This window comes from Platalea leucorodia (genome assembly GCF_965183815.1).
Source record: "Platalea leucorodia genome assembly, chromosome: 1".
Taxonomy (NCBI): Eukaryota; Metazoa; Chordata; class Aves; order Pelecaniformes; family Threskiornithidae; genus Platalea; species Platalea leucorodia.
In genome coordinates, this window is record NC_138823.1 from 26,824,060 (window position 1) to 26,840,414 (window position 16,355).

Below are 16,355 nucleotides of genomic sequence, written 5' to 3' on the forward strand. Positions count from 1 at the left end.
TGTTTTCTCCAAAGCTGTAGGAAAAAAAGAAGTGATGCATACAATCCATGAAAATAATTACATTAAAAAATACTTGGTAAGTTAATATTTATTGGTATTTGTATTTAAACCCAGTAATATTAACTGTTGTTAATACTTAACAACAGGTTCTACAGACTCAATATATCAAATACATAAGATTTTTAAAAGTACAAAAAAAAAGAATAACCATACTCGACCACTTCAATGATCCTAAATAGGAATTAAGTTTCCGTTCTACTGACATATGGATTAAACAACATTAAACAATATGGAAGAGTAAAAATATTTAACAAAGATTTTTCAAAATTCTTTGGGAAACTCTTTAGTTTTCAAGGACTAAAGCTTTGACAGCTATTACACTACAAGACTTTCATATCACCCAAACAGCAGCCAGAGTTTATATATTTTTACACTGCAACACATAATGTGGGGAATGGTTTTGAATGTACACGAGTTAATAAATAATATTAATGGATATATAGGTATTAGATGCTGCGCACACATATGGAGTTCTATAAAAATAAAGATGTTACATCTCCACCTCCTCACCAAAGAGACTACCACCTCCCCATTTAACACATAAGTGACAAAAAATAATGAAGCTTTTTTGCTGGCAGAACCATGTCTGTGGCTGGCTGAATTTAGCATCTAAGTATACACAAGCTCAAGTGCTCTATCCCCTCTCCCTTTCCTGATGTTGAGTAAGGTGTGAAAAGTCCAATATTTTTTCCCATAGTTAAGAGAGCTAAAGAATCTCTTCCTCTGATGAGTCATCTGTTTGATTAAAACTTGCCTTCAATCTCTGTATTGAATTCACTGAAATCAGGGAATACATTAAAGAGTTAATGGGGACAACATACAGGCATGGCATGATTGCATATGCCTTCTTTCCGTATGAAACCTGTCCAAAAATGGAGGCAGGAAAATTAGAAGTTACAATGCAAAGTATATGACTGTCAGAATCCAGGCATTATGTTCTCCCACTGATAAGTCAGCAGCCTCACTAATACAAATGCCAGTTCAATTTATTTTGATTATCCTATGTAGTAAACAAGTTTTGTGATGTATAGTTAAATAATTTTAAAAAATACATTTATTTAGCTCAATAATAAATTAAAATAAGCAACAGTTTCACAAAAGAGAAGTCCGTGTTGCAGCTTATGGCTAAACTCCAGAGGTCCTTCAATATGCGCTGAATTATTGATGACGTATAAAGCAACGTAATTCAAAATTCAGAATAACACTTTTTCTTTTACTTACACTTTGTTGGTAAGTTGTTCCAAATATATAGGCTGCATTCAATTTAGTTTGGGTATCAGGACAAAGCTGAACAAAACATAATTATAATTAGGTTAATTCAAAGGTATCATTTTCTCACATGAAATATTCACAGGTACTCCAAGCAGTTTATGTATTCAGTTCTCACAAAAGATATTTTGTTCTATTTTTTAAGAAGAGAGGGATTGATTTTGAAGAGTAAACAGGATTATTTATTGTATTAATATTGGTGTTCTTAAAACGCTGTTTTAGCTTATTCATACTTGCATAGTATTTTTCAGTTCCATCACTGAAGTTGAAATCTGTGGACAGCAGCATCCAAACAGGTAAGAATAATCTTTCTCAGGATTCAATGCACTGTGCTGCCTCAAGCTTTATTAGTGGCTTCTGCTAATTCCGAGAATCCCATGAGAACAGAACTCCACATTCATATTGCTCCCTTTCTCTTAAGCTAGCATTCTCAGAGGATCAAAGTTATCATGGCAAGTAACAGATTTTTTTTTTCCTTTTTCAATGTAACTTTTACATTTAAGAACAAGTCATTCAAAGCAGAACCCAGAAAAATGGGCCAAATTCTAACTAAATGAGCATGGCACTTAGTGGAGGGCACAGCCATTTTCCCAAAATGAAAATCAAGTCTAAATTTACATAAAACACAATTCTATTAGTGTGCAACTGAAATTCTGGGAATTGCTAAAATTACGCATTGAGGTTGCTTTAGCACTGCGATGTATTATCATCATACACAATCTATGACATTAAAAGAGGCTTTGAATGGAAAAACTATTCCTTTCCCATTGATTTTTAATAGCTACTAAAAGCTCTGCATTTAGGAAATTAATGTGTCCCAATAAACCTCAAAATCTATGTCAGAATATCTCATTTTCTATGCACAGTAATTGGCTTGGTAACCTGTTTTCTCAGACACTAGTTTTCCTTAAAATTTGAGAGGCAGATGCAAGACAGTTTATCCTGAGACAATAACAAAAGAAATAGCCGTCACTATTTAAATTCTGAATGTCAGCTGCTCTTCTGTAGATACTGGAGCATTTGAAGTGATGTGCTCCAAGAGTGACATGAAAAGCCTAGAAAAGGGGACAGACAATTCCCAATTGTTCTTGCTATTGTTGCCAGCCTAGGGAATTGCTGAGAGTGCCTAGATCACCACCGGACTGCTAAACAAATTCTACTCAGTTTCGCAGCTGCCAGTTTCTGCTGTTAGGCTAATTACTCAATTATGCTTTCCATTGCTTCTTCCTTGCGTTTTTCACACCCTATACAGCATGGTACTGCTGAAGTAGAATGTGCACATGCCACTGAAATCTGAGGGTCCCAGGGTACTCTAGCCAGTGTTCCCCAATTCTGTGTAAAGTCTCCCAGCAAGTTTTTATAACTTTCTGTTACGAAAAAGCCAGGCAGTTGCTGGCCAGAGTGTATATTTTATATTAAAACCAGAAGAAATAAACAAAAAATCCCAAGAAAACTGAAAGAAAATGCAGTGGTAGATCAGTTTTCCTACCTCTCTTGATAGTGACATAATCACCGATTTGCTTGGCATCCCCATAATGTGTGAAAACAGGTGACAACATCCAATAGGGACATACTCCCAGAATTTTCTATAAATGTATGTGGACTGAGAGCTAAAGAATATACTTTTCTCACCAAGAAAAAGAGGGCTAATTGATTATGTACATGGGTAACTGTATGCTGAATGGAAAAAAGAGATAGTTGGTTCTAAAAGACTAGTGCTGTTTTTCAGAGCTTTCCAATATTCCAAATCTATATTGGTCCAATGGATGAGGGCAATGTTGCTGAATTTATACTTTTGATTTTGTAGAGATCGTCGTGACCAAGAATCAAGGGCTATTTGCCCTAATCTAGCTCTATGGTTATCTATCTTATGAACTGTCACTACCGTAGTAACCAAACTCTTGGCTTTTGTCTTAATTTGGCTAAAGGCAATCAGAACGTTATGGTATCAACAAAAGATAATTAAAATTGAATGTACCTGTAAGATGCCTCCTTCCAAATTTTGCCACTTAAGAAAGTTTCCTGCTGCATCAAATGAGGCTGCAATAAATTGCAGCTTTACATCCTGATGATGAAAAAAGATAAAGAAACAATGAAACTGCCATAAAGTGGACATACACATTTCAGGGACTGCTGTCTCATCGTATGATGCTTCCCTAAAACTTTCAGCTAAATGCTTCATTTTTTCCCTTTGATTTTATGTTTTCAATCTTGGTTTTGGTAGTTTACTTTTTTTAAAAAACATACTTTACAATTCTACAGCTTCATTGGTGACATAGAAAAAGTTCCAAAGGAACTTCTATACAGGTAGACATGCCCTAAATTAATCAGAAATCTATGCAGATTTCTACTGTATTCCAGGTTGGGATCTTGAGGCCTTCCAGGACCTTCAGTGTTGGGAAGAATAACGAGTATTTTAGTTGTTAAAACAGAAGCTGCATTGCAACATTGTTTAATTTAAAACACAACCTTTTAGAATATGGCTGAAAAAAACTATTATTTCAGAGTCAATAAGAAAACTTAAGATAAGTTTGGCAGTATAACTGACAAACAGGTAATCACTAGCATTACTTACTTCCTGTGATAAGCTTAACCTGAATAAACTAGTCCAGTTATTCTAATTTTACAATGAATCCGTAAAATTAAATGCTTTACTCTTTGATTTACTGTTTGATTCCTTCTTAGAACTGTGGCAGTTAACAAGCTACTTAAGGAGTCTATCCCTCCCAGGGATGGATCCCTGGCTTTGTTAACATTGAAATGATTGTTTTTCCTCACCTCTTTTTTTTTTTTTCTAATTCACTGTAGGAACAGGAAAAGGCTGGAGTAATAGACTGAATCCATTGCTGATTGATACAACTCAACTTGAAGAGATTTGTAACAGAGATATTAAGGTTGGTATAAATGAAGTATGGATAGAAATGTGTGTGTAAGCACCAGAAGCAACAGAAGGAAAGGGTTAAACACTGCATAGCAATAATGAAGAACACTGTTCCCAGCAATAAAGCTGAGAAATGGGTTCTGATAAAACCACTGCACAGACAACTTGTCAGCAAAGGATCCTGCATCTTGGCACCAGGAGAATGGCAACAAAGTTACAATACATGACATATACTCCTCTTTTCCAATTAGCTCACCAGGAAAACTGACAAAAGGATGTATGTATTTCAAACAAGGGAAAAAGCTAAAGACCAGCTTTGCTTCAGATTTATGGAGACTGAAAGAAAAAAGACTCTGAAGCAAAGGACAATGCCAAAACACCTATTAACTCATATGGGGTATAAAAGATTTGTCTAATTACTAGTTCATCACTGCCAATCCAGAATAACCTTGGGGACATAATGAGAATTTAATAGCTGGCATCCGTTGTTCCTTGTGTCACACACAATTGATCCTGGTCAAACCACTCAGGCAAGCAATCTTGGCCTTATGAGAATGTGGGTGTGAGAGCGTGAGCAAATTAAATGTGTAAGCAAGTGAGTGTAAGTCAGTAAAATCATCTTACCTAGAGATTTTTTACATAAATATCACCTTCCTCTTCCGTAAGATCTCACACCGAGTTTTGTTACACTAACTGCCCAAAAATTATCTTTAGGGGAGCCACATCTGCAATGAATCTAAACCTCTTTATGTGATTATGTCCTCTTCCAAATGCCTGTTTCCCCATGTCTACTACCCAACACCTACCTTATCTGTTCCTTTAAAACTGAAGATTGCAGGGAAATGATTTGCCTCAAGCACTTGGGATGCTAATCCTGGTTGATCACCGTAATATAGCCATGGAAGATTATGCCTCCTGAAAACAATTACAATGTTTTCTCTAAAGAAACATAACGTTTTGCATCAAAGAACATTTAGAATAATAATTTCCATAAAACACTATTAAAGACTGAAGTTATAGAACAGGCAACTTACCAGAAGGCTACTGAATGAACAATGCCTAGCCTTGCTGTATTGACATAAATATACTGAAATAAACCACAGGCATCAGTACTTGAAGAACTCAATGAATTCATGTTCATTACACACATATTTCCAAGAGCTTGGCATGCTGTTAGATTGGAGTACAACTGCAGTGGAGAAACACAAGAACACAGAAAAGTATTTCTTTACCCTTCCTTTTGGTGAGGCAGTCATAAAATTAATGTTATCTTTAATAAGACAGTCCTAAACCCTCATTTTTATTTCAAAGTGATTTCACTTTGTCAACACCTAATATTTTCTTCCAGCTCTTCAGGTACCAGATTTTTATAGGTCTGCAGATGGCAGCACGAAATCAATGCTCTCGCTTTTTCAGTTGTGACAGAAATGTCAAAATCTGCATTTAGAAAACCAAGTAAGAATCAAAATGTTTAACATCACTTAGGCTGTATGACAAAGATGACTCCATCAAAGACCTAAGACTGACAGCTATAGTTGCATGTATCGTAAATATCTTCTTTTCAGTTTTAGTACTTTTTTTATTCTGCTGTTCCTCAACTATGTTATATTTATACCATTGTTCAATTTTGGTAAACAAACCACTGCCATGCGATAGACAGAAGCGATGCCTGGCATCTGTGTGCAGTGATCACTGCACTAGTATTAACTTGCCAACACCTATTGCCTTTGTGTGGGTCAGATCAGGAGTTGCAGGTTACACTCAGGCAGCACCTCCGAAGAGCTGAGCAGGCTGAGGCAGACAAACAGGATAAACTTAGGTAAGTGATGAGGATAGTCTCAGTTTGTGAAAAAGAATGGGATAAGTAGGAGAATACATCTCAGAGCTGTGTGTATGAGATGGTGATGGGAGCAGCCAAAAGGTGATCTGGGAAAATACTGAACAGAAGTCTGCTGAAATACTGACAGAGAGAATGCCTGCCAGCGTGGGAACTAGGCCTGGGAATCAGAAACATCCTTGAGAAGGGCAGCTGGGTACCTAAACACCAGAGACATCCTGAGATACCATTGATAAGCACAAAACCAAGGAGCTGTGGTGCTGTCCTACACCCCCTTATGTCTCTGCGATATAAAAATGACTTTTTTTTTTACCCAAAATGGAGAATGAATCTGTCCCTGTCTGTCTGTCACTCAGTCTGTCTCTCTCTCTCTCTCTCTCACACACACAGAGAACTCCCCCTGCACAAACTTGTCTATGAGCTCTCCTAGGCAAGTTATCAGACCATTGCTGGGGACGTCTGGCTGACTCCAGACTCCGCAACATGGATCATCTTCGAAGCGGGACTTTGTTTGTTGTCAATTTCGAGGCCCCACTTCTGGAAGCGGTTTGGTGAGCACTGTATTGGTACTGTTTTGAATAATATATCTACATAGGCATGCATATAGGTAATTGATCATAAGTGTACTTGCTGCTTTATTAGTGACAATTTTGTAGTAACTTGTAATATTGAAATATATGCTTGCTGCTACTATTTATTGCTGCTACCATTGTAATACATATATACGTGCTTTATTAATTGTAAGTATACTCACTTTCCTAGTAGTAATTTGTAGTAATCGGTAATAAAGAAATGTAGGAAATAAAGACTCCATGTGCCTGTGTATTACAGAATTCTGCAAACCCACTGTTGTGATCTTTCTATACCTGTTAAGCCAGGTAACCCTTTGGGTCGTGACAGATTGGGAGACAAGGTAGGGCCTGAGAAGTTAAAATCTGATTTTGAGGAGAGGAATACGGAAGGCAAATGAGGATGTGTGATAACAGAGTTGGGAAAAAGGAGGCAGAGGCACATCCCCTTCACAAGTGTGTATGATTCTGTTGCCGCAGCCACTCTTCCACCCATGGCTGCTGCCACCCAGACCAATACAATGGTAAATAGCACTTGCATACATAAATCAAAGAAAAGCTAAAAAGGATGGTTCTATGGTTACCCTTCTCCATCACAAAACAGAATGATTACCTGAAAGCCAAATAAGAGGTAAAGACCAGCTGCCAATCAATACCGAGGATGTAAGAAGTTAATTTTCTGAGTGATCACTTGCTGGATATACTCAATAACAGTTCACATACCTACCGACTATTGCAGGATTTTTTGTTTACCACCATTCACCTTGTGAAGATTCCAACCCTGGACACTTGCATTAACATTGACTAGCACTCAATATTCTTTCTAAACATTCTGTACATATATTTCTTTCTTAATTACTGTAATCTCAAAATAAGATTCTTTAAAAATAAGCAAGCTAACTTCCAAAAACTAAAGTCCCATGCTTTTATACAGAGTATCGCTTCTGTATAAAAAAAGCAAACCGCAAGCATTAGTGAAACTCACCCAGCAGGCAGAGGCTGAGGATTGCAGGTTTTTCAGAAACCATGCCGATGTCAGTGTTATACCCTGTAAATAAGAAACTGCTTCACTATCTTTGTTCAGAACAATTTAACCACAATGTAACCATCTGGAAAACTTTGTCAGCTAAAAGATGCTACTTATTTTGTTTCAAGAGCTTTCTGTCCTTTGTAAATGTCTAAATCAAACCAGCTCAGTTGAAAACACAACCATAATGCAATAATTTGTTTCACTTCACTAAATTAGACAAAATGTACAGAACAAGAGCAGAAGTATTTAACTTTTGAATATGGATTCTGTGACAAAGGAGTTTACCGCACAAGGGAAGTACTAATGATTTCAAGGGTAAGGTGTTGACTGCGTGGTAAATTTAGCTCAGGATCATATTTGCCAAATTAATTATTTCACAACCTGCTTTCTATAACTACTCATATTTGGACTAAACATAGCTTTCGTACATACTGTAAGCAACTGAAAAGACATGTTTTCAATAAAATACTATTTAGTAGGCTGCATTTTCAGAAATCAAGACCAATATTTGCTGTCAGGAAAACTGAATACTGCTTTTTGCTTGCTTTCAAGCAATAGCCTTTAACTTTAATTCATGGGACAAGGTGAGCCGCCTAGTGGATGAGGGAAAGGCTGTGGATGTTGTCTACCTGGACTTTAGTAAAGCCTTTGACACGGTTTCCCTCAGCATTTTCCTGGAGAAACTGACTGCTCGTGGCTTGGACGAGTATACTCTTCACTGGGTAAAAAACTGGCTGGATGGCCGGGCCCAAAGAGTGGTGGTGAATGGAGTCAAATCCAGTTGGCGGCCGGTCATAAGTGGTGTTCCCCAGGGCTCAGTATTGGGGCCAGTTCTGTTTAATATCGTTATCAACGATCTGGATGAGGGGATCGAGTGCACCCTCAGTCAGTTTGCAGATGACACCAAGTTGGGTGGAAGTGTCGATCTGCTGGAGGGTAGGAAGGCCCTACAGAGGGACCTGGACAGGCTGGATCGATGGGCTGGGGCCAGCTATATGAGATTCAACAAGGCTCAGTGCCAGGTCCTGCACTTGGGTCACAACAACCCCAGGCAACGCTACAGGCTGGGGGAGGAGTGGCTGGAGAGCTGCCTGCTGGAAAAGGACCTGGGGGTGTTGTTTGACAGCCACCTGAACATGAGCCAGCAGTGTGCTCAGGTGGCCAACAAGGCCAATGGCATCCTGGCTTGTATCAGGAATAGTGTGGCCAGCAGGACCGGGGAGGTGATCGTGCCCCTGTACTTGGCACTGGTGAGGCCGCACCTCGAGTACTGTGTTCAGTTTTGGGCCCCTCACTCCAAGAAGGACATCGAGGTGCTGGAGCGTGTCCAGAGAAGGGCAAAGAAGCTGGTGAAGGGTCTAGAGAACAGGTCACACAAGGAGCAGCTGAGGGAGCTGAGGTTGTTTAGTCTGGAGAAGAGGAGGCTGAGGGGAGACATTATCACTCTCTACAACTACCTGAAAGGAGGTTGTAGTGAGGTGGGGGTCAGTCTCTTCTCCCAAGTAACAAGTGATAGGACAAGAGGAAACAGCCTCAAGTTGCGCCAGGGCAGGTTTAGGTTGGATATTAGGAGAAATTTCTTCACTGAAAGGGTAGTCAGGCACTGGAACAGGCTGCCCAGGGAAGTGGTTGAGTCCCCATCCTTGGAGGTATTTAAAAGACGTGTGGATGTGTTGCTTAGGGACATGGTTTAGTGGTGGACTTGGCAGTGCTAGGTTAACAGTTGGACTTGATCTTAAAGGTCTTTTCCAACCTAAATGATTCTATGATTCTATGATTTAAGAACAAGCTACATTTATTGGCCACACAGCATTTCCTGAATTCAGAACTACATGGGAAATGGTCCTAACTTCAAGCAGATTTCACAACTAATACAAGTTCATTAGCTAAAACAATGAAAAGACCTTCATTCTTCTCAATAGAACACATTTTCAGTCATTAGCCAATTCAAGGAGTTCAATAATTTCATACACAATCTCAAATTGTATAGGTGTCCGTTTTCTTCTATCAGCTCTAAGCATGTGACAACTAGAAGTGTCCTTTCAATCTTTACATCTTCTTTCAAATATTTTATATGAATACCAGTTTTACACAGTAAAAAGAAAACTAAATTTTCAAAGCCCAGAGTCTCTCATAAACCCTTCAGCATGTTTTTGTGATACACGAGTGTGTTTTAAATACATACAATTAATACAACAGACCACATACTACTTGTTTTGATACTAAATTCATGTAAATTACTTTCCTTTTTTCAGTTTCCAAGAGGGCATGAATTTTCTTAAACATATTCCATTAGAACAATGCTTGCCTGGTCTACATGTCTACACTCTATCTTGATGCCAATTACCTTGCAATCACCGTGATCACACAACAAACCAGCACCTTTGTTTCTCAGGAATGGAATTTAAAAGACTTACTGAAAGTAAATAATGAGATAGCTTGAAAATGTTTTAGAATAAACACACTTACTAGCTGTCCAAAACGAACAGTTGCAACTCCCTTTGGGGGTAAGTTGTCACTAGCACTGAAACACAATCCCCCAGTCTGAAAACAAAAAACAACAAAAAAACCCCATGAAATAAAAAAATGGAAATTTATACATTTGTCAACATAACTTTTCTTCTGCTGAGCTTCAATACAATAAGCATTCTTCTACTTACTAAAACGTTCGGGCTGTTGCAGTCACAAGACTTGCTTACATTGATGAATGTTTGCTCACATCTCACACACCTGGATCACAAACATGAAGAATGCACTTAAAATGTAGTTAAGTATGAGATTTAGTACTTATTCAAAGCTGATTACAAAGTATGCCTGATAACACTGTCAGCATCTTCACCAGTTTGAACTGAAATCCAATCCATTCCTGGTTTGTTTCTATTGTCAGTGAAGTAGAAAAGAAATTAAATAGTTAATTATCAAAATAAGAATTCCATTTCTGCTTCCAATCCAAAGCCCACTTGTAGTCACAGTAAAGCAAAACAAACAATCAAACCAAGCTGCTGGTCATATAGGGACTTCAGTGAACACAAAACATATTGAGCTGGATATGGGGTTGAGGATTTCCAGTTCACTGCTTTTAGAACTGTCATCCCAAAGATACAGACTGTTCCCCAAGAATATTCCATTTAAACAGAACATGACACGTTCAAATTTATCATCACAAAAGGAAAAGAATACTCACCTATTTCCTGACGCATCTGAAGCAGAGAATGATTGCTCACTTCCATTACAATGTATGCACAATGCTTCATTAAGCAAAATGCCATTCATACTTCTTTCCACTAAGTGGAAAAGAAAAGCAACTGTTATAAAACTGCATGATGCACAGTATGTCACACAGGTTAAGAAAAGTGTGAAAAAATAAAGTGACTACGCAGATCTAAAAAAAATGCAAAGATTTTATTAAAAAAAAAATCAAGACCACAACTTGCAAATAACATCCGCTATAAATGCACATTCATATATGTATATGTGCATTGTTTATAGGTATGCACGAGTCTCGTTTTAATGAGAAATGCAATATTTCATGGCCAGTTTTGCTGTTCCTTTGTTATTTCTTCTGAACCAAATTTCAAACGAAGACTTCACTGCAAAGCTAAAACTCAAAATATCAAGTTTACAAACTACTAGAAAATTATTTTTCATTTTCATCTGAAATGATACATGTGAATGTTACAAATTCACATTTTCAAAACTACACCTTCCAGCAATGAAATAATTTGGCAAGAGATTTCAAGTCTAATTGTAAAAAAAAAAAAGAGATACAAAGAGAATCAAAAGAATTACAACACTAATGTTCTTTCTGCATGTTAAATTACAGAATCAGCTTTGCTCTCAATATTTTACAATAAAGGCTCGCAGTGTGTTTTGTAACTCTCATAAAGTTTAAAGGAGATGATTTGGTATTCACCTTTTTACAGATTCCTTTTTAAATTAATGATCTGGAAAACAGTGATTCTCCAGTATACTCTGTTAGAAATGTAACCAAAGTGGACATTAGTAATACTAATTCAAAGAATTACAGGCACACGGAAAGTCTTTTACATCTTGTGTCTTTGAAAATAAGGAAAACTAGAGCTCCCAAGAGCTTTTTTGTTTTACACCCTTGATGAAATTTATACTTTGCTCTTAGTTTTTTACTGTGCAAGATAAGCAAAAATATAGTTAACACAGACACTAAAGTTAATATTAAAATTAATTTTCTGTGTCTACTGAAATTCATCTGCAACTATTAGAGAGCATCAAGTAAGAGGCACAGATATAGGGAAGCATGTCACAAGAAATCACAGATATAGGCGTGTGTCTCAGGGAGGTATGAAATCCACTGATATTAACACATAGTAGTTTCCTTGGCTTGCTCAGGCTATTCTGTTCCACCTACTTATAGAAGTATAATGCCTGTACTGTGAAGTACCTACACATTATATCCTTCAAAACATTTTAATGTTTTTTCTTAGTCTATATTGACATTGGTTTTATCCCAATTTTAATGCCTTCACTCAGTGTCAACCAGCTTAAAGGAAGTGATACACCAGTATTCATTTTCTGAATGCTTGCATAATAGTTCTTATTGCAATGAACAATGGTACAGACTTATCTGCTGTCTTTCAGGAACGAGGTTTAAGATCAAGAGGAATGTTGAATTTTTACATTAGATATGTAAACATATGTTAAATTTAATTTCTCAAACTCAAATATCTCAAATAAGCACTAATATCTCATAACTTGCATATATTTCTTACCTAATATTTCATTATTGAGGCATTTACATTTTCCTTCTGAAGTTAGGCCTTTAGGACAAGTAATACAATTCCACCCATCCTGAGTAACTCCGCTCTAAAATAAAATGTAAAACTATTATAATTTTCAAAAATATAGACATCACCAGATATTTGTGAAGAATGCCTGATCCAGATGTTATTTACTAGAAAATGTGTTCAGATACAACAACGATAACATTCATGAAGCTTTTAAAGATAAAAAAAGTCTAAACAATCTGGCAAAAGTAATTTCTATGCAGACATAGACTGAAAAAAGTGTTCTTAAGTTTTTCTGAACCCATTAGCTAACACACTTTAGTGAAGATAAGAGCTCATTAAAAATGGAAGGTGTAAAAAAAGATATAGAGGTTCTACACAGAAAAAAAATGGATAAACATAACTGCATAAATAGACATATGTGCATATAAATATGTAGAAGTTATGGAAATGGAAGAGTCTTAAGTCAAGCAGCTTATATAACCACATGGAATTTTGCACGTACCCAAACAGTTCACATCCACACTTATGTTATGCCCCAAAGTAGCTGTGCTACTAATCAAAACCAATGAGGAAAATGAAGATAACTGCTCATCCTCAGGTGATACAGATGTTATTCCCTTCTCCACTATCATCGTTTTATCTTTGCATAATCCTTGCCATAGGATCAAAGATGTATACCACCATTACAGGAAAGAGAAAGAAACAGCAGAAGGATCAAAACGCCAATGGATATTTGTCAATGTCTTTGTCTAACGCAGCAAGAAGATGGAAAGAAGAGAGAAATTACTTATATTACCCATTAGCCATTAAACACCTAACTCATGCAACTAAGCTGGTCTCCTGAGAGTTCTTCTACAGTTATTGGAGAGAAAGAAGTATTCAGGAAGGCTCTCACCCGGAAAAGTTGTTTTTGCTGGAGAAAAATTATTTCTCTATTTACTATAGTGGGAAAAAGCTGGTTAAGCTTGGTGCCTCTGGCTCAATGGTGCGAATATGACACAAATTTATAGCTTACTTTGTCAAGAAAGGTAGAAAGAACTGACCAAACTACAAAGATATATATAATTAAAGTAACATAACAGCAGCAGCTCATTTTGAAGTAAAAAGGTAAAGTACCAGGGACTACGAAGATACAGCCTAAATATTATAATAATAGGATTTATATAAATAATCAAATAAGATACCTCTGAGCTGAAACACATCTTTGGCATTCTATAAAACAGTGGTCTCCAGGCAAGGATAACATAACATGAAGCAGAAAAGAAAAGCAGTGGAAGGAAATGAAACATTTAAAATACTCTTACTTTGTCTGTGAGGTGAAATTTGTAATGAAAAAAATGCTTGCAAAACAACAGTAATAAACACTTCTAAAGAGAAAAAAATTACTACCTATAAGTATGGTCTTAAAAATTCCCAAGCAAAGACTATTATGCAAAATAATTTTAAATTAATGAAAAATAACTTGCAGTCAGCAGAAAATTTAAAATTTAAAAAAGCATTATTATTATGGCAAAGTATGAAAAGTTCAACACTTACCATATTTTCTGGGCATTTTTCACAAATAATGGAGGACCCACCATTACTAGAAACCATCCTGTATCCTGACTGACATACACATGAAGTACCTGAAAAAAAAAATGCACTTTTAGTCTATATAAAACTGTTTTGCTTTTTTTCACAGAATACTAAGAACAACTGCTATTGTTCTTAAGAGATCAATTTTTTTAGACAGACAAATAAAACATCTGAGTAAGATGTGCATGAAAACCACCTTGCTTTCTGAAAAAAAAAGTTCAGGTTACAGTTTGTACAAAGATGTTTTAGGGAAATGTTACTAGGCTGACTAATATACCAGGGGTGAACAGGAACCCAGACCTTGTGGGTTTTTTTAAACTATATCAGTTGGTCTAATAACAAATATAATCTCTCCCTCTAAACCTTGCCACACTGCCATTCTTAGCCCATCCTCTCTACACCACCAGCATTATATGTTTGTATACAGTTTTTGTCCTTTGAATAGGAAGTCAGTCCTAAAAACAAAATATGTTTATATGCAAAGGTTTTTCAAACTACAACTGTAGTTTGCAAAGCTATCTTAAACTTACAAGCTTTTAAAATTGTGCATGGGGATCAAGATTTATATTGAATGGTTTCCAGTGAATAACAGAACATACTTAACATTTAGTATGAAATTAAAGTAAACACTACTTTCATGGCACATCATAGTGCACATCTGCTAGGGCTCGACAACTGTTTTTTCAGAAACTTTTTCAGTCTCACTATCATGGACCTCTCTCTGTATTTTTAATCACATACTACAAACCAGAATTGATTCTATGTACTAATAAACTGTATTTATTATTATTTAAGCTTATTGAACTGTGCATGCAAAAATCATATAAAATTCTGTGAAAAGTTTTATAACCTTAAAGTACATCCTCATGAGACCAGTTTGACAGAAACAACATTAGTCAAAATGATCAACCGTTCATAAAGAAGAAAAAGCCCAATAGGATTAGATCAATGAAGAGATTTGAGTCGTGACATTCACTGTGACGATACCTAAATTCTTGGACGTGTTGCCTGAAAGCAGAATCCACAGTGATGAGCTAGCCATGGAGTGCATGGGCAGACTTGTGCAATCCCAAGCGGAATTCAGACAAGATGCAAACAGCAGACTGAGTGGCAGCTACCTACGCTGCTCCAGTCAGATGCTGCAGAAAAAATTAAATCCTTGACCTCCCCCTGGAATTTATCTCTCCTTGAAGCCCTTGAGTTAGAGGAAGATTGAAGCCTAAAAGGGAGTTATGGATCTAGACACCCACATTATCAGCGGGTCTGAAAACTATTACAGTGCATTTTGTCTGCAAGTAAACTTTTACTCTTCTAAGATACCGTGATGGTGGAGGAAGAGGCGACCAGCTTTTACACAGCAGCTGTGAACACAGACATCCGGATCACTGCATCTGACTGAGGTACCAGCTCTGAAGAGAGATGCTGTTGGGTCTTAGTCTCAAATTTGTTTCTGTACACACAATACTGAACTCCCACTTCTCTTGGACTGTGTATTTATAAAAGATGGACACTATCACACCATCTTATCTCCTAAAAAAAGTGAACTACCATCTGTATTTTTCATTTAGTGCTGCCAAGGCGTGTTGTGTATGCTCCAAGTTCCCGCCTGGGCCTTGGATTAGCATGCGCACAGCCTGAAGATCTCAAGTACTGAACGTCTCAGGCATCCAAGTTTTGACGAGGAGTTTCAAGTTACGGAAGTGTTTGAGAAGAGGAATTCAGGGCCCTACGGAACTTGACTGATGAAAATGTGAATACCGATAACCATCCACATGCCCGAGAAAAGAACGATTGTAAGAAAAGGCCCACAGACGTGTCCCTGGGATGCACCTCTGAACACAGGCATCGAAGCGGTGCTGGGGCCACTTATGTCTTGGCGGGATCCCGGCCCTTTTTGCTGCCTTTCCAGCCGTTTTACCGCCAAAACCCGAGCCCAGCTTTTGCGTCTCCCGATGCTGGGGACGGAATTCAGCGCGGAGCTGCCTGAACTCCGCCGGCCCCGCGCGGCCCCCGGGCCCGGGCATCCCCGCCTCCCCCCGCGCCGCAGGGCCGGGTGGCTCACCGCCGGCGCTCCGTCGCTGGTGGGCCCCGCAGGGCCCGCAGGCCAGCCGGGAGATGTCGAAGTGGCGGCCGTCGCCGCAGTCGGCGGGCCGCTGCAGCGGGAGGGAGAAGCCGCGGGCGGGCGGCAGCACCGCCACCACCGCCAGGAGCAGCGCGGCGGCGGCCCGGCGCCGCGCCGTCGCCATGGCTACCCGCGGCCCCCGACGGCGCGCCCTGATTGGCCAATCGCCTCTCCTACGGCAAGCGCCGGGGGCCGCCCCGGGAGGCGAAGCGTTCGCGCGGCGGCGGCTGCGGAGCGGCGGGGAGCCGG

The 16,355-nt window shown here is 38.3% G+C and overlaps 1 protein-coding gene across 1 annotated transcript in view; it reads right to left on the bottom strand.

Annotated features, from left to right (window-relative positions):
* The window catches only part of TMEM67 (transmembrane protein 67), a gene marked incomplete at both ends in the record, with an annotated part of 34,157 nt that extends 17,927 nt beyond the window's left edge, over window positions 1-16,230 (bottom strand). Inside the window, 11 exons of the mRNA XM_082304039.1 lie at window positions 1,282-1,347; window positions 3,308-3,394; window positions 5,017-5,125; window positions 5,245-5,399; window positions 7,602-7,664; window positions 10,116-10,190; window positions 10,307-10,376; window positions 10,831-10,930; window positions 12,392-12,485; window positions 13,946-14,034; window positions 16,047-16,230. Of these exons, the coding sequence (XP_082160165.1) occupies window positions 1,282-1,347; window positions 3,308-3,394; window positions 5,017-5,125; window positions 5,245-5,399; window positions 7,602-7,664; window positions 10,116-10,190; window positions 10,307-10,376; window positions 10,831-10,930; window positions 12,392-12,485; window positions 13,946-14,034; window positions 16,047-16,230 (1,092 nt within the window). The remainder of the gene's footprint in view (window positions 1-1,281; window positions 1,348-3,307; window positions 3,395-5,016; window positions 5,126-5,244; window positions 5,400-7,601; window positions 7,665-10,115; window positions 10,191-10,306; window positions 10,377-10,830; window positions 10,931-12,391; window positions 12,486-13,945; window positions 14,035-16,046) is intronic.
* Window positions 16,231-16,355: the final 125 nt, after the last annotated feature.